This window comes from Crocodylus siamensis, chromosome 5 (genome assembly GCF_052110815.1).
Source record: "Crocodylus siamensis isolate JL-2025a chromosome 5, ASM5211081v1, whole genome shotgun sequence".
Lineage (NCBI taxonomy): Eukaryota > Metazoa > Chordata > Crocodylia > Crocodylidae > Crocodylus > Crocodylus siamensis.
The window spans coordinates 77,918,840-77,937,944 of NC_143399.1; the positions used below are offsets into that span (position 1 = coordinate 77,918,840).

The 19,105-nt window shown below is 39.0% G+C and overlaps 1 protein-coding gene across 2 annotated transcripts in view; it reads left to right on the forward strand.

Moving 5' to 3' along the window:
* The window catches only part of MARCHF6 (membrane associated ring-CH-type finger 6), an 82,037-nt gene extending 65,882 nt beyond the window's left edge, over nt 1-16,155 (forward strand). Inside the window, exons 21-26 of one of the 2 annotated variants that reach the window (XM_090049290.1) lie at nt 125-306; nt 1,524-1,649; nt 3,508-3,597; nt 5,442-5,574; nt 6,889-7,024; nt 12,309-16,155. In XM_090049290.1, coding sequence (XP_089905416.1) covers nt 125-306; nt 1,524-1,649; nt 3,508-3,597; nt 5,442-5,574; nt 6,889-7,024; nt 12,309-12,399 — 758 coding nt within the window. In that variant the 3' untranslated portion in view covers nt 12,400-16,155. Of the gene's footprint in view, nt 1-124; nt 307-1,514; nt 1,650-3,507; nt 3,598-5,441; nt 5,575-6,888; nt 7,025-12,308 lie in introns of both variants that reach the window. The other variant, XM_090049289.1, reaches the window with a different exon arrangement.
* The last annotated feature ends 2,950 nt before the right edge of the window (nt 16,156-19,105 follow it).

Consider the following 19,105-nt stretch of genomic DNA (forward strand, 5'->3'; position numbering starts at 1 on the left):
ATATTTGACAATAAATAGCGTTGGGTGAAAATGGAGACACAAACATACTGTATGCTAATTGCCATCCATCCACAAGAGACAAAGTAGTTTGTCTCAGTATATTTACTACTCTTTGTGTTTTTAGTGTTTGCTGGGAGATGGCTAATGTCATTTTGGACAGGAACTGCCAAAATCCATGAACTGTATACAGCTGCTTGTGGTCTTTACGTCTGCTGGCTAACCATTCGGGCAGCAACAGTACTAGTTGCATGGATGCCACAGGGTCGCAGAGTGATTTTTCAGAAGGTTAAAGAGTGGTCTCTCATGGTAAGTTCTTGAAAGAAGAAGGTTTACTGAATCCTTAAGGAATATGGTCTATTTTAGTTTTTTAGGTGTCAGCAATACCTTTACTTTTTCTTCTATGCTCAAAGTAGCCTTCTACTGTTTACTCCCTTTTTTTCTTGTCCCCCAAGCTTTGGATTAGTATAGGCATATCTTTACAGTGCTTTTCAGTGCACATTTCCATAAGGGTCTGTGGTAATCACATGCTCTGTATTGTACCATTGAATATTTTGGGAGAGAAAAAATATCTTCAGTTATGAAGAGACAGAATTTTCATAGAAGCTCTTGTTTGCTGACTTCAGACCCGTGGGATTTTTTTCCTTATGACCATGGGACACCTTCCACTAAATTAGCTTGCCAAATAACAAAAACCAATAACAAGCTGTATAATTCTAGAAATAGCAGTCTACTTTTAACATTTTAATCGGACAGTTTTAAAGTGCATGGCAACTCATAGAAGACAGAGTTAACACTGCATCTGATGGGTACCTACAAACAAAAGAGCAGCTTCCTTGCATGTTTCATGTAGTACTAGTCTTGAGCATCATGTTCTTTATAGTCCACTTATAAATTCATAGGTTAGCATAAGGAAGTTGACAGTATTGATAGAAAGTATACCCATTTCCTTGATCTGTCCTCCAGCCATGCTAATGAGATCAGACTGCTTTTGTTTCTATTGTTTTAGGTGGCCCATTTAAAAAAAAAAAAAAAAAGATTATATGCCAAAAATGATGAGACTAGATTACCATTTATTCTCTTCAATTAAAAAGTAGTCCATAACACTTAACTCAAAACTCAATCGTGGTCATAAGTGGGGGAAAAAAATTCTGTTGCTTTGGAAGGAATTTTCCCAATTTAGACTGTGTTTATAGTCCATACCTACAATGGTCAGATGTGAGTGCATGCTTAAAAATATGAGAATGTTCTACTGATCAGAATCCTGTAGATTCACTTTTTGGCTAAAAATATAGCTTTTTATAACTAATGGCATATACATTTTATGGGTGAAAAATTGTGTGTCTGTGTATATTATCTGAATATCTATTGTTTTTTCTGCCTTTTAGTTTTTCTGTGCATATACCTCTGTGGCCTTTAAACTTAAATCTAAAGATGCTATTTGTACAAACTAATAATCAACATTTATAAATCGGAGTCTTTTTTTCGTTTGTCTTTTTTTTTTTTTCTTTTTTGAGATAATGAAGACGCTAATAGTGGCTGTGCTGCTAGCTGGTGTGGTTCCACTTTTGCTTGGTCTTCTGTTTGAACTGGTAATTGTTGCACCTTTGAGAGTCCCTTTGGATCAGACACCTTTGTTCTACCCATGGCAGGTCAGTAAATATCTAGTTTTGTTTTTCTGATCCAAGTTTTCCAGAGCTTCCTCCTTTCCTCTGAGTTCTAGAGGTTATAAGTATCACTGAGAGATTTGGTGTCCTGTGTCAGTGCTTCAAAGCATTTTCCATTTAACACATAGAGGTGCAGTCTCTTGCTAAGTGTGGAAGAAATCAAACTTTGTGTTGTGGTTGAATCAGAACTGACAGAGCCAGCTTTTCTTTATTTAGGGCTATACTGTGATCACAGGGAGGATTTCATACAGCAAGGGGAATCACTCACTTGTCTGTTTCAAAGGAATCCTTCCCTCTCTAAGTTTTCAAGCATTTTTATACTTAAGACAGATAGAGAAAAAAAATATGACCTTGAAGAAACTAAAACAAGTTTACTTAATTGGACCTCTGTGCACAGAGTAATAAGACATGCATGATTTTTTGATCTCAAAACATATAACTGAAATAAGCAGTATCAGCACTTCTGGTCTCTGTCTGTTTTTCTAGTCAGGGAGGCCAGAAGCCCACCTAAATTTACTCCTACATAAGGAATGTAACCTATAGGTATAAGGGTTACTAGCACTGTTAAATCAGATGGGGGTTGCTTACTAAGGTAAGCCTAAATATCTATTTTCTGGGAACACAGATTCAAGTCTCTCACGGAATGTGCTTTTCTTACTGTAATGCTAGCATAACAATGAAAAGTCATATTTTATGAACTGCAGATGATGTTTTAAAAAATGTTTTCCCTCCACTCTCACTTGTGAAGGGTGCAACATGATGCTAGTTTCTCTCTCCGCACCCCTTCCGCTCATCGTAGCGGCACCCATGTTTTATTGATGTTGTATGGTATGACTTTAGTTTGTGTTTTGGGATCATGCTGGGTAAACAATGATATGGAAATACAGATTTATTGTCAGGAATGCAAAAACATGAACAGTCTTGTCTTGGTAAATGTACACAGTTTAAGGAGAAACTTGGCCCATATTTTCCATGTTACTGCTTTATTTATATATTTAATTTTCTGAATAGTGTAATCTTAATGGACTAAGAACACCGGAAAAATCTTTCAAAGGGTTGACAGAGGAAGTGAGAAGTACCCTGGGTTGCAAATGACTCTTAGATACCCTTTTTCCCTGAAGAGATTGGATTGTGGAGATATCATTTAGTAGCTCCATAGTTCATACTGCAGCATAGGTTGAATTTCAGCTAGATCCTTTCTTCCAACTCCATGTAGAGAGCATGTTTTAGTAGAGATGGTTGAAAGCTCCTGAATTTTTTTCTCAGCATATTGATAACTACCCCTATATATATGTTGTTTAAAAATAACATTGTGAATTGTTTTGGCAATAAGTGTCATTTAAATTTTTTTTTTATTGAGAACAGTATTGGAAGGGTTATTGGTTTTTTCCATTAATCAAAAGCAGTATGATTTGATTTTAAAATGGAAGGTTGCTTTTTCTGGAAAAATTGCATGCAGAAATGTATTAAAAACACAAGAAATATATTGAAATTATAACAGTGCTGAATCCTAGAATCAAAGAGAAGCAGGGCTGGAAGGGACTTTCACAGGTCATCTAGTCCAACTCCCTGCCTAAGAGAGAATCATCCCTATCCAAACCCATCCTATACAAATCTATAATCTCACCTTGTAGTAAACCTACCATCAACCCTGAGAAAACACAGGACATACTGTCCAAACCTGCAACAGGTAAAGCTGTGGGACTACAGCAGCCAACATCCAGCTGTTGTAAAAAGTTGCTAATATACACTCGAGATCCCAGGCAGAGGGCATTTAATCTAATAAAATGCATTTGTTGAGACATTTGGAAAATAGATCAACTGTTCATTTTTATAAAACTAGGACTGGGCTCTTGGAGTTCTGCATGCCAAAATAATTGCTGCCATAACGCTGATGGGTCCTCAATGGTGGCTAAAAACGGTTATTGAACAGGTAAGAAAATTGGAAGGAGGAGGAGGGAGATCTGATTGTCCTGTCCTGTCTTGTCCCATTCTCGAGGGGAGAGGGGGGGTTGTGGGAGGAGGGATAAGGGGGAGCTTGGTGGAAGCATGTTTAAGTAGAATTTTTTTAAGGATGAGAAGAATAACGAATAGTATAGCCTGTACAGAGCTCCCCCTCCCTTCCCCATTCCAGTTAATGTTTTATACCAAATTGTCATCCTCCAACTATCTAGTTATATCCCATGATGTGTTCCTCCATGTATTTCTTAGTGCTGGGGTTTTTTGTTTGTTTGTTAACTTTTAACACTTAGCCCTTATGTACCTGCCTCTTAATTTAGATACCCCTAAGCGCTAAATGTTGTTTAGCTGGATTTTACGTTGTAATAGTAAATGTCCCTTGTTTAGAGGAATCTTTGAGCATATGGTAGTTAATGGGGAGGACATTTTTCAAATATTAGCCTGGAAATTTTACACTTGAATATTACAATTAAAGCTGTAGCACAGTAGTCAACATTTGTTTTTTGTCAGAGTGTCAAAAACACCTGCAACCTCAACTTGTAAGATGTTGGTGTTCCAGGGGTGGATGGCGGGGGAGCTGCAAAGGGCTCAATCCTTGTTGTGGCAGCGCAGCCATGGCCCATTCGCCACTGTGTGGCCCAAGGGATGTATGCCAAGCAAAATGCTTTTGTGTGCCAGAAAAGCAACTGTAGTCATGCTTACAATGTAGGATGCAAATCAGGGGTGGGCAAAATGTGTCCTGCGGGCTGGATTTGGCCTGTGAGGCAATTCCTTCTGGCTTGTGGGGCCACTCCATAAACCGAAAGAATGATCATGGGCCCTGGCTTTGGCTGCCCCTCTGAAAGCCAGTGCCTCCCTGCAGGAGGTGCTGCTCTGGTTATTAAGCAACTAACTCCCACCGCAGCCTGGCTTGTCCCGGCCCCTGGCCTGTTCTGCCCTACATGGTACATTGATTGAGATATGGGCTTAGGTTCTTGTTTGGAGGAGTACTGTTTTAATATTATTAAGAATTTTAATGGTTGACTATCATAGTCATTCTCATTGTGTGGAATGGGGAGGAATGAAATCTGGATGCTACCTGTCTTGCAAGTACACCCACACTGAATGCAGATATTATGCAGTTTTGCTCTACTTTACACTTTGACCCCTAAGGGTGTAAATGTAGATTATAGGGTGAGAAAAAAATAAACCACTGTTGTCACCATGTAACTAGGACTAAAGTTACCAGGAATGGAGGGTACAATAAGAGTACCTCGAGTTCCCTTATCTTTCCAATATATACGTTGCATACATTTTTAAAGAACATGGTAAAGCACATTGAAAAGGAGTTTAAGGGAGAAACAGAATGTGGTATAAACTACTAGTTTATCTATGGACATACTTTGTTGATTGCTAATAGAAAGGGTAAGAGATGTGTATGTTGTATATTAAAATACTTAGAAAAGCGAAAAAAAAATTAAAGTGATCCACTTAAGAGCGTAAAGCAATGAAATAAAGATGAACAATTCTTAATAAACAGGCAGTTTGTCAGAAACTAGAATATTGCTAGTAGTTACTGAAACAAGTTCTGTAGCTGCTGGTATTCTCTAGTGTCAGCTATTTATCCCAAAGAAAAATCTGTCGTAATCCGTGGTAACCTGTGCAAGTGTCATGACAGACTAATTTAACTGACACATTCACCATGTACATTTAAGGAAAACATGCAAGTTTATCATAATTTGCATTAATTGTATTGGAAAACAAAATAAAAACAAACGTGAATATACCAGAACAAGTAGTGGTTCATGTAGTCTAATACTGTTTTGTCTGTGTTCATAGGTTTATGCAAATGGAATTCGTAACATTGATTTACATTTTATAATTCGTAAACTGGCAGCACCCGTCATCTCTGTTCTGTTACTTTCCCTTTGTGTACCTTATATCATTGCTTCTGGTGTTGTACCTTTATTAGGTAAGAATAAATTCTGTGCATCTTTTGTCATCGTTTGACCTTTGCTCTTAAGTGAAATACAGATCTGTGTTTTCCAGAAGTTTGTTCAGCTAGCAAATTTAAATACTTAAGTATTGATATTACCATGCATTTTATTAAATGCTTTTGAGAAACTGTTTATAAATATCTTATTTAAAAATGACAGATTATTAGAATAAAATATTTCTGCTACGTGTTATACAGGATACATTACTGATATGTTGTGTGCTAGCGTAAGTGCAACAGATGGGTTAAGACAGATCTGTTTTAGTGTGCTCAGCATGGTGATCTTTTGGCACCCAGTCATTTAATTTTTCAAGAATAAATTTACAAGTCTCACACATTTATTTGTATTCTTTCTGGCTTAGGACTTAGTAAAATATGTGAAGTGGACATTTAAGATGAGATAAAAATGTACATTAGAGCCTTATTCTTTTTCCTTTTATTTTGTGGTAAATGGGCTGGCCTCAATGAGCTGTTAATATAGGTAGCAGGGACACATTTTTTTACACATGAAAAGCTAGAACGAGGTAAGAAAAGTTCATTTTTAGAAAGGGTAGAAAGGGAAGTAAATATTGATTAAATTAAACTAATTTTATTTTGCTGTATTGTCTATATGCTTAAATGCTTCTGTTATGTTTAAAATTAAATTGAAATTTGAATACTGAAAGTGTGAACTGTTTTCACAGACTTTCAAATGATATGTTTTTAAAACTAGAAATATATGTTGTCAGTAAGCAAGTAAGGCTTCCATTCACTAGGTTTGCAGGGCAGATTTTCATCATTTAGAAACAGTACAAACCAGTTGCTGGTACCATATGGAGCTAGGGTTGCCAACTCTGAAGCTATTTCAGGAGATTTTTTTTCCCAACATTATGTAATGTTAGTTGTACTGTTCAACCTGTTTGTTCACAATATCAATCTTCTGGATTGCTTTCAGTAGTCACCGGAAGATTGATGCCAATTCCAGTAGACGCCGAACCAATCTGGGAGGGTTAGCAATGCTATACAGAACTTAAAAAAATGTGGTCATATTACTGAATTATCCTATGACTAAAGAATACAAATGAACTAAAACAAAATTTAAATAAGACATTTATTAGAAGTTGAATAATAGCATGCTTACTAGGGCAGGAATTTTTTTCAGTTGATAAGGATTTTAAAATATGTATTTTATGCTAATGGTTAGCTTTAATTGCAGCTCATTGATTTGAGAAGGCACAGAAAAGTGTGTGTTGATGTTCTAATATGATTCTAACCTTTAAAATAAAGACCTGTTGTGTGTGTGTTTTGTAGGTGTTACTGCTGAAATGCAGAACCTGGTACAGCGTCGGATTTATCCTTTCCTACTTATGGTGGTGGTTTTGATGGGAATCCTATCCTTCCAGGTCCGCCAGTTTAAGCGCCTTTATGAACATATTAAAAATGACAAGTGAGTATGAAGTATGTCTTTTTTTTTTTCCTTTATTGTCACAGCAAGGATTAGATTTGGTGTGAGTTCGGGAATCTTAGAAATGTACTATATTTACCCAAATATACTGACCCTGAATTTAAGATGATCCCCCTCGTAATTGTATTCTGTATTTGGAAAAATAAATTTATTATAATTTTCCATGTATAGAATCGACATATTGGAAGATTCATCTTGTATTCACTCCCCGCACTACTGCAGGCAGTGTGGGGAGAGGTGATGAAGCCTGCAGTAATGGGGGAGAAAGATGGGGTTCCCAGTCTCATCCTTGATTCTAAAATGAGTGTGGGGAAAAATCCTTGGTTCTGTGTTAAATTGGGGGGGAGGGGAAGGGGGCTGTCTTCTAATAGAGTGAATATGGTAAATCTGGAAAGGGCCTGAAGAGGTCATCTAGCCTATTCCCCTCCTTTATGGGAGGATCATTTTGCTAAGGAATTGGCAGCAGACTAGTTGCTGAGAGGTAAAAACAAGGAGCTACATAATGCAGTATACTGTTACAAACAAGTTACCATGAATTGAATTTACTGTCAGCGACTCCAGTGTATCATGGATTTCCCCAGGGAGTGCTTGTTCAGGACCCCTGGCTTTGTCTAGTCTCAATGAGTAGCCCCTGTAGGCAGCCCAAGAGTGGCTTTCAGAGTGGAGTGAGACCTGGACATTCAATCTGACAACCCCTGATTATCTGTGGACCTCTCTCAAGGTAGCTTCCAGTTCAGTCTGAATCCTAAGCAGCAAAGCAAACAGTTCCTCTTCAACAAAATCCTCTATTGGGCAAACTGCAGTCCAGAAAACCAAGTCCTTTCTGCCCTCCAAAGGGTTAAGTAGTGTATCTGTTCCCCATCCAGCCTATACAACCCGGAGCACCCAAAAGTTATCTCTGCTGCCCAGTCTCTACACTCTGATGTTCTTTTTCAGACCCTTCTCTTCACTTTTCTGTTGTTTCATGCTAATTTCTCCCTTTTCCTTTATACTCCCAAGGCAGTGGGAGGGAGAAGGGGTGTCCTCTGTCAAGGGATGCTTGTTAATCTGAACCTGAGATGTCTTATCCAGCATATAGGCAGCTTTTGATTTTAGTAAGGGCTCTATTAACCCTTCTTTCCCTCATGTAGAGGCCACCTAGGGAAACTGAGGAATGCTAAATTACTACAATAAAAACACATTTAAAGCAGAAATATTACAGCAAAAGTATAATCTGCCTGTCATGAGTTCATCTTTTGATACAACTGTGGAGTATATACAGTTCAGAAATATTGGAAGGTTGGAACTAAACATTAGTAGACAAAGTCTTTTGTTTTATTGCTCTTTTAATGCCACCATTTGATTTAGGTTTTCATCTTTATGTTCTTCATAAACTCAGATTTAGTGTTTGATTTATGTGGAGTTTTAAGTTTGTAAATGTAAGGATATAAGTCAGAAAGAGGGCTTGGAGCTAGGTGATGAAAGTTTCAAAATAAAAGTTTAAATTATTATTATGAACTGCTTATTGGGTGATGCACAAAATTAGATTGTATGTGGAGCTGTGAAGGTTACTTTAAGAGAACTTTTTCTGGTTTCCTCCTCCTCTCACATACTCTGGTATTCTGAAGAGGGGATATTGCACCCTGAAAACTTGTCATGGCATTTTTCAATGAGGTCTTAGTCCCTGTTGAGAATTCTTAATTTCTGTTCTTAGTGGTCTTATTTGAGTGTGTATATATTGGAAAATATTTAGACATGTAATAAATATTTGGTCCAAACTGATGTAACAATATGTTAAAGAAGTGATCAGGAAACAGATATTTAGCTGCAAATCCCAATATATGCAGGTGCCTGGCAAAAGTGCAAGACGAACTAACTGCAAATGCATTGCCACTAAGGGACTGGATAACTTGAAAATGTTTAACATATTATTGATTATCAGTTCAAATATATTCTCAGTTGGTAGTGATCCAGTTCACTAAAATATAGTGGTTCATCTGGTAAAGTTTTTGCCATTTTACTAGTAAAACATATGTTTCACAAAAAAATGCATGTGAATGGTACCCTTGTTCACAGCATCATTAAAAAAGCCGAAGACTTTGATAAATTTGGTGACTGAACAATCATTTTGCCTTTGAAAGGTATCCCTTGTATCATGGTTTAAGTATAGTGTGATAGAGTGGTGTGGGGCAGTGCAACTCAGGTTGTATTTATTCTGATTGAAAAGAGGTGTTACTGCTGAAATGCAGAACCTGGTACAGCATCAGATTTATCCTTTCTTACATATGGTGGTGGTTTTGATGGGAATCCTATCCTTCCAGGTCCACCAGTTTAAGCAGACCTGGTTCCAAATTTACCTTCACAGATTTATCATATGTGATTGAAAACTATAGGGCAAAATAGCCTGTTTAAATCTGGCACATTTCCACTGGGTTAAAGATTGTAACTGTTCCATGATCACCTGAAAAGTAGAGCACACTCTATCTATAAGTAAACTTATTTTACAACCCAACATCACCGTAGTTAGGCTAGTTTTTATAGGCAGTGTGAAACTGAAGACATGGATATGCAAACTGGTTATTAGTAGTATGCTGCAAAGCCACATCAGCTACTCTATGGCAGTAAGTGCCTGTGTGTGTGTTCTTACCTCATAGCTAATACAAGGTCATTTCCCTCTCAAAGTGAGGTAACCTACTGTATTTACCCAAATCCAAGATGACTTTGAATTTAAGACAGCCCCCCAATAATTATATTTTATAAATATTTATAATTTTCTATGTATAGAATCTAATTATTGGAGGATCATAAATTAATTCTCCCAAAGCAGTGGTGGGGGGGGCAAGGGGCCAGACCTCCTCCCCTGACTGCCCCCTGCTTCTCTTGTGCATGTGCTGCCTGTCCCTGTTAACCTGCCACTTGCCCTCCTGCTCTGCTTGCCCCCTGCAACTCCCTACTGCTTAGTTTCTGGGTGAAAGCTCTGAGGTAGTCAGCAGTGGCAGGGCTGGGGCTGAAGGTAAACATCAGGGGGGAGGAGAAAGGGGAGAATGGTATCCCTGTGTTTTCCTCCAAGCTATATGCCATGCGTCTTCACCGTGCTTCCTGCATGGCCCCTCCTCTGGTATACAACCTACCCTGGCACAGGTCAGGCAGTAGCACCGCTCCAGCTTTTGCCTTGGGCAGAAGCCAGAGCTGAGCCACCACCTGCCATGGGCTAGTCCTCAAATCTAAGTAAAACCAGTAACAGTGAGGAGGTTTTGTCTACCCAGGTACCTGGTATATTTGTGGAGGTCATAAGGCTTGACCCACTACACTCTTCTCCTAATACATAGGATATAAACAGACAAAAACTGGGACATGTCCACTGCTAGATGTCTTTCTAGAAGAGGGAACTTACATGTCTTCCAGACTGCTGCCACCCTTGCTCCCTGTGCCTTCCCTGTTCTGGGGAGTGGGGAGTGTATACCCCATGGGTCACTGTGGTATGGGGAAGGCACTGGGAGCACTGGCTGCTGGTCCCTCCCCTCTTGGTTTCTGTGAAGGGATGGAGTAGCAGGGCACTACCCCCACCTGTTCCCCAGACAGGGTATATTTTTTTAAAAATCCAGGGTGCCATGAACCCAACATCTCCTGTTGGCCTCATGTCACCTTGGACCTTTAAAAAGTGAGCTGGTAGCTGGGGCCCCTAGGTGAATGCATACCCCTTTTAAAATTTCCCTAAGTGCTTGTAGGCCTGACCCTGGGGAGTGGCTCCTTGCTGTCCGACTCAGTGCCTTCCACAAGTACAGCTGAAGGACTTTTCCAATCCCCTGGTATATTCCCATTTAAGAGGCACCAGGAGCATGCTGCTGGGAGTGAGGGAGCCTGACCATCTGTATGTGTCAAAATGGGCATATGCAGCTGGAGATGGGAGAAATTTCCCCTCCCAGCAACATGTACCTGTTTAAAGAGGGCATGCCATCTGTTAACTTGGATGCCCTAGTCTGGGGAATGAGCAAGGAGCACTGGGTGGCTATTCCTCTCCTCCCCTCCTGGTTTCTGGGAGGGAGCAAAAAGTCGATGCTCCCAACTTGTTCCCCAGATTGGATGTCACCAGTCTGGGGTTTGTGCAGGGGGCATTCTTCAGCCCTCTGACTCCTCCCAAGCCCAGAAGGAGTCAAGCTGCTGTGGTTCCCCACTTCTTCTCTAGCTCAGGATGACTGGAAAGTACAGAGAGCATCTTTCCACTGCTGGACTTGTCTGTTAGTGGAGTGGCAGGGAAGGGTCTAACTAACTCTCTTGCAGGCAGAATCCTCCATGCTAAATGAGAGAGCACTTTTTTTTTTTAAACCAAAATCAGGCATGTTTTCTGCAGGAGAAATTGAACTAAATGCTTGTACTTCCCTCATTTCTACTGGGACAGCAGCAACTTTCCTGGTAGAAACTGAACATCTGTACGTGGCCATGATTAGCTACGGTACTGCAGGGCCTCACAGAGCTTTGGGTTTTGGAATTAGCATTCCCCCCATTTCACATGAGATTGTACCTCTTTGGACAGGCTTTCTGCGGGCTGATGCAGGTATTCTGAGGAAATGCTTAAAATGTGATCTACCCAACAGTGTCTGCATTTTTTTTTCATTAAAAGAAAAAAAGGTGAAAATTCTAACTCCAAAAGTGGGGGACCTTGGATACAAACCTGTAGTGCCTCCTTTTTAATCCTGAACTGTGTAGAACAGGCCACACTAGCAGGGGCTGCAACAGCAGGGCCATGGGTTGTGGCAGTTGCATGCCCCTTTGCTGTACCACCCTCCCAGACACCTCCCTGCTGCACTGCATTTGCATCCTCCCCACCCTGCTTCTTCCCCTTTGCTTCTCCTCTCATCCTTAACTTCCCAGCTACAAGCTACCCCACTGCACTCTGCCACTCAGGATCCCTCAGGATTGCCTGCTGCACTGCGCTGTACTACTCCAACCCACCTTACCCCCTAGGGTAGGGATGGGAAGGGATAGCGAGAAAGGAGGGGGAGCCTGGAGCCCCTAGCTGTTGCTTCAGAGGGAGCAATGGGGAGAAATAGTGGCCAGGTGGGAGCCTAGGCAGTTGGATAGCCGTGGGGTAGAAGATGAGAAAAAAGAGCTTGAATTTGATTACTTCATCAAATGATATGGAAGAAAATTGGTGAGGGGATTTCAGGAAACAATAGGTATTTTTACCGTATTGGAGGACAGAAAGCTGAGAAGAATGCATTTATGTTGATATTATTAAATTGTACTGTGTTTTGCTAGCTATTCATTGTTTTTATTGTAATCCTAGGTACCTTGTGGGGCAACGGCTTGTGAATTATGAGCGAAAATCTGGTAAACAAGGCACATCAACAACACCACCTCAGTCTTCACAAGAATAGAATGGTCATATTAAACATCTTGACCTTCCCTTTGCCTTTACTTGTCCTTTTTCATAGACTTTTCTTCAATATTTGGATATCTTTCTGATCCTCTCAGCAGTGTTTTTATTTTTGGCTTCTCTTTGTAGCATCCAGATAGCAGTTAAGGCTCTGCTCCTTTACCTGCGTTTTCTGATGTTATCAATGCTGTCTGAGGCCTGTAAATGTGTAAATAGAAGTATCCTGACACCCTAAAACCTTGGATTAAAAAGAATGTGCATTGTACATCTTTAAAAAAAAAAGTATATTAATTTATTAAATCTAGTTGTCACTTTACTTTGGACTGCTGTTCTGTTGACCATGTGCCACAAAGCAATAGTGCGAAGAGGCAAGATGTTTTTATAACATATAAAGCTTATTTTATGGTGTTCATGAAGTTCTTGCTACAGTAATATGGTTTGTTTTTTTTCCCCTTGGCTGCAAAAGCCACACAAGAATATAGAAAGGAGCATGTAACTTGAGCCCACAGTGAAGTGGCTGTGGTAAGAACCTAATGAACGATGTACTTTACTGTCAGTCTTTTTTATTATTTTGTATAACACCAAAGCTGTTGTACATTTTCTATTGCCTGATTATTTTTTTCATGTGTTTGAGTTTGTAATATTGTATAGTTACTGTTAAATCCAGAAAAATATTTCCTCTTCCAAGAATTTACACAGTACCTTCAGGGGCTCCATTGAACGTTCTGTGGCACTAGCAGTCAACATTTCCTGAATCGAACTGCTAAAAAGAAGTCATTAGAGTTAGGTGGTAGGAGCACTTAAAATTGCCAGTTGAGGATGGATAAGAGGAATAAAGTTGTCCTAATTCACAACCAGATTTTCCTTTATCTCTAACGGTCAACATTTTAAACTGAAGTACAGTTCTTGAATAAAATGGGTTTTACTTGGCCTGAAAAAGGGGTGGGGTGAGCTTAGTTGCTGTTTGCACAGAAACAACAAGAACATAGTATAAGAATTGCTGTGAAATGCTCCTTAACTAAAGAGCTGGAAGATCTAATTATTTTTACAATCAAAACTCTACTATAAGCTTACACCATTGCATAAGATTTATCTTTACCTTTTTTGAAAAGGGGTCAACATTAATTTTTTTATGGTAATAGCTCTCTAAAATGTTCATTCAACACGAACAGAATATTGCCTGTAGGAGAAGATCCATATAGTATTCAACAGTCAAAGAAAAAAGGTAATTTCTTTGCAAGAATCTAGCCAAACAAAAACCACCAAATCAAGTTGAAAAAATTCTGGTATTTTTATACATAGGAAGTGTTCTTTCCTTTCCCCCCCCTCCGCCCAATCCTCTCCCAGTGGTGGGGTTTTTATATATATATATATAGATGTCTTAACAAAAATATACAGAACAGTAATATGAAGCTTTAAGTAGTGCTGAATCATGCTTAGATGCAATGTTCTTTTCTGGATTGGGAGGGGAAAATATATGCATTTATTGCAGTAATCCAACAATTAATGCAGTATGTTCAAGTTGCAAATCAGTCCCTTCTTGAGCACTCTATTCTATACTTGACAGGAATGTTAGAGTGTGTAGAAAATATAGTACCTGAGAATCTGGAAGATTCCCATAGGAAGTCATCTTACTTTTTACTATGATATACATTTCTGTCACTGATTTGACAGTGAAGTTTAAGAACTGCATTGGTTCAGGATTTTTTTGTTTTGTTTTTAAGTAATTTCTTGGTATCTGTGTTCTTTCACAGTGGATACATACAGGATACATCTGTGTTAAGTGTCAAGAGGAGTAAGCTGTCATCAACAGGAAGTCAACAGTTTAGTATTTGACAAAATTACCTTATTCTGATTAATATTAAGCATAAATAAGTTAGCACTTCGGAGTGATTCTTAGAAAATTTCCACTAAAATGAAGTAACGAGACAATGGCCAAAAACGTGTTTTGCTCAAATTCATTGTCATGCTGATTTAAGATAAATTGAGTATTCACACGTCAAATATTTTTGACATGCAAATATTTTACATTTGAATATTTATATAGCGGTGTACTTTCTGTAAGACAAATATTTTTTCAGAAAGATGAAATTTACCAGTGGCAAACATTCTTAGTTGCACCAAGATTCTGTCCTGGGCATAGTCTTTGGTGAACAATTCTAAACAGTCTTATCATTCAAATATTGCCAGCACTACTGCGCTTCTTCATGTAGCATTTTTGCAATAGTGCATTTTCTTGTAATCTGTGTTTTTATCCAGATAAATGGATCTTCAAAGAATATTAAAGTTTATTAAGAAAAAGCCTTTGTGCTTTGTTTCTTATTACCTGTTGATTTTTCTTAATATCAGTACAACCCCAAAACAATGACATATTTTGCACTAAATAGCCATCAATCTATATTGTTCTGATTTGCTCTTGCTAATGAAAAGTGGTTGCAGACTGAACCATTACACTTCACTGTTGCATTATAGATACTGGTGGGTGCAATGAAGTTAGTAACTGACCACTATAAACCTCTAAAAAGATCTTGTTTCAAGTCATTCAAATTTCTTAAACCCTCATTCTGCATAACCTTCACTGTTTTCCTAGGGGACACAGACTTGAGATGAAAAACAAAAGGGGTTTTTGTTTTAATACATGAGATTATTGTGCTATATGGTAGAGACTCAGCACTAAGAGCTTCAGTGTGGAATTAAAACTGCCATTGTTCGAAGTGCTGAGAGGCTGTGTACTGGTAAATATATATTACAAGCAGAATATCTCTGATTTGGGGGTTACGTCATGTGGTGGTCACTAACGCACTTGAGGGGAGTGCATGCTGCATTTTTCCAAATATGTGGGAGTTGACTTGTGGGTAAATGTGAGCACTCCAGCAATCCCCGATTTTGTGGTGTTGAGGACAAGTTGGAGCATTAGATTCTTCAGGCCTGTGTGTCTGAGTATTGTATGGATGGAATTGTGGCTGTCCTTTACACACCAAAAAAACACTGATCACAGCTTGGCCTAAACTGCTTTTACAACAAATATTACTGTTGTCATCAAAAGCAGTTAACTACTTCTAAAATTTTGATACTCGTCACTGATTTCTCTTTCACCATTGTGTTGAATATCAGCCATTTCATTCAGGAACCTGCACAATCTATTCCCACATTACCAGTCATCTCATTTTCCCAGGCTTCCCTTCAGACATGCAGATCTCAAACGTTTGCCAAGCTACCTCATTTTTTTCAAATCTCTTCATAAATGTACTTTGCTGTGATGTCTATAAAATTTGACAGTGGTTAGGCTGCTGGTTTTACTGATGCCATGATATATCATGTTTTATCAATACTGTCTTACTGTTTTGTTGTACTCTTCTCTCTGTCCATCTGTTACATTTTATTATGTCTAGATTGTAAGTTCTTTGGGGCAGGGACAGTGTCTTTGTTCTGTGTTTTATACAGTAGCTAGCATCTGGATCCTTAACAAGGGCTCCCACAATGCTTTGGTGGTAATCATTTTTTTTTTTTAAGTAAATAAAATTATAGTCAAATGGGCAGTAGCATCTTGCTAATCTATCACGTAGATTTGGGCACAGGAAATGCATCTCAATGCTGAAAAAAATGGGGAAATAAGTTTTTTTTCTTTCTTTTTATTTTAAGGTGCAAGGTAAGTTGGATTTTATTTTTAATGTCATTACCTTACACTGACAGTATTAATGGAAACTAAAAAAACCCTACCTGGAATAAAACTTGTATTTGCAATAATTCTAGTAAACTCCGATGTCTGTGTTTATTCCATTGTGGGGACACTTGCTTTTAAAACAAAGCGTTTAAAAACAGCCAAGCACAAAAGCAGAAGAAACAAAGTAGGTATAGAGAAATGCATTATGAACAGAAGATGCTACTTACCCAGGCCTTCCAAGAGGAATTGTATCCCATAGTATACTTCCTTGGTGGACATTTGGTTGTCTTTCCAGTATGTTCTGTTGACCCAGCTGCTTGTGGAAGACATGCATCATCAAAAGAAACCTGGTGATGTATGTGCGCTTTAGCAACTCAGCAGTGGGTGCTGTCCACAAGTAGCCTCTTTTGGCATAACTTCCTAGTGCAAAGGCTGCCAAAGCCTGTTTACTGTTGCCACAGCTAAACTATGGTAGATTGTTTTTTTGGAGCCAGAGAAATTGTCTTTGTTTTATTTATACCAGGTAGATTAGTTTGTCTGGTCTAAGATTTCATTCTAGTTTGAGAAACTGAAGCAGAAAGAAACTCCCCTACTTGCAACAGCTTCTCCCCAGAATGTGCGTAGCAAAACTAATACTGTACCTCTGAATAGGGTTCATTTCATCCATTAGAGTCCAAAAAATATAAGTTGATACTGTCTACCAGGTATGTGCAACATGCCAGAACCTGCTTTATATGTTTAGCTTTAATGAAAAAGTTGCCAAGTTAAATGTAAGAATGTTCCTACATCCTAAGTGTACCAAGGGGACTTTGTGAGGAGGAAAAAGTGGAAGGGGTTAGGAACTGAAAATAAGACTGAAAATTTGGTCTTGCAAGACCCAGGAGCCTGGGTACAGTGGCTTTTTTCAAACATAACATGTATGTCTAAAACAGAATAGTGAAAATGTAAGGGTGTGTGTACTGTGTCCTAGAATAAAATTAAATGACCCACTTCAATGATTTGGGGAGTGAAGTAGACTTTCATTACCATAATTTTCAGTGAGATGACTATATACTTGAAACAACGTGCATTTTGTCAGTCTATGCAAATGTTTGGGACTTGTGTGACCACAAACATTTTGTTTCAAAAGCATAAGGAATATGTTAAATTTTAAAAACAATTTTTAAGTGGTAACATGACTCTAACTAAAATACATAACTTGAGCTCAGCTGCTCTATGTATGACCTAACAGTTCTCTCTTACATAGTCATATCCTGGTGTGTGGGGGGGGTAGGGGGAGGTAGTTTTGTATCTTTACTTGCTGTCACTTTAGATCCCTCTACCTCGATTTTTGTCTGTTTTTGCCTGACAGTCTCATGAGTTTAGGCTCTTAACCTTCTATACACGCTTCTGCTTGCCTTGGTTCCCATTGTTCCTTGAGAAAGATGCAAAGTATCCAGGCACTTCCATGGCTGGAATCACTAGTCGGCTGACTGGCAGCACACCCAGGCATGGGAACACCAGTTACCTGGGGAGGCTCTGAGCCACTGGCATACTGAGCACCAAGCTTCCTGCTTGCTGATGCAGGGGGATCCCAGCAATAGGGTGCAATTTGGATCTGATCACACCTACTGCCCTGGAGGCATTGTGCCTTTAATAGAATGTCTGTCAGTGGCATTCCACATAGGTAGAGATCTACTGAAACTGATTTCTCGAAATCTGGCATTGCCTGTGAAATGGGGCAATGCCTACAAAATCCCCAGGGTGGGGGGGGATACTGAAAAAAATGGTGGCTCCCAGAGGAGTTCCTTGGTCAGCTGGAGGCTTAGAGGGGGCCACTGCATTTGTGAAATGGCTGCTGGGCACTGTGTTATTCCTGTGAAATGGGGCAGCTGCCCCAAAGTCAGTAGAACCCTGCTCACAAGCAGTTTTGCATGCCTAGGTGTTCTCATATCCCTTTCTCTGACAGACTACAATCCATACAAAATGAGTTAAATGAGATGATCCCCCTATCCCACCAAGTCAAACCTTGGCTGAAGGTTGAAATTAGGATGGTTCATTGTGGGTTAATTGAGATCATTTAAATCACAAAGCAGGAAACCTTGCTTTAACTAATCTAACTTAATGTTTTGCTTTTGTACTCTTTCAGTTATTTTCCTAAGAAAAACTTTTTTATTGATTGGTAGTATTTAATCCTTATTTTTGCTATAACTACACGCTTATTTTAGTGCAGTTTAAAAATACATTTTATTCATGCTTTTATAATCAAATGAAAATTCAAACATCTTTATACTATTTATTTTTCTTGCTGCATATAGATGCAAATTGGAATTTAATCAAATACACACTTTTAAATTACTGCTTAAATGACATTAGTCTAGATATAATAAAACATACATTTAAAAAAATCAAAAACTGACTGATGTATTTAAGGAAGTATAACTGTAGTTAGAACCTGAAACAGTTCAGTTCACTATGTCCTTCAGTACTAAGTACATCCTCAAACTGGGTTGTTTATAGATCAGAAGGGGGGGAAAAAAACAACCTTGCTTTTTCAGTTCTCAGCTAATCTCTTAACCTTGACTAACTAAACTGAATTGAAGCAGCCTGGCTCTTTGCCTCTGACTGCAGCATAGGGGCTGCTAGTTGGTCTTTCCAGGTGGTTCTCCTTGGCATTTGTATCCAGAGGGCCTGTGCGGGTGAGCGTTGGCCCCCACCAACATGATATGTTGGCCAACTGCATCCGTTTGTTCGTAGTTTTATACTTAGTAAAATGAAGTAAATTTAGTCTTTAACATACTGTATTTTCTTGCATCTATTTGGGACCTAAAAGGAGCTAGTGAATAATTGGGTTGCATGGTATAAGCAAGCAGCAGGGTTCCTGACTAGGGTTGCCAACTCTTCATCGAGTCTAGGGTTCTGGATCGCCGGCGTGCCCGTGCTGCACTGCACCCGCGTGACCCGTTATAGGTTATGGCACGTGGGCTTCACCGCAGGAAGGCAAATGTGCATCGCGCTTACATTTTAAAACCTCGCTAGACCACTGTATAAACTGGATTCAACA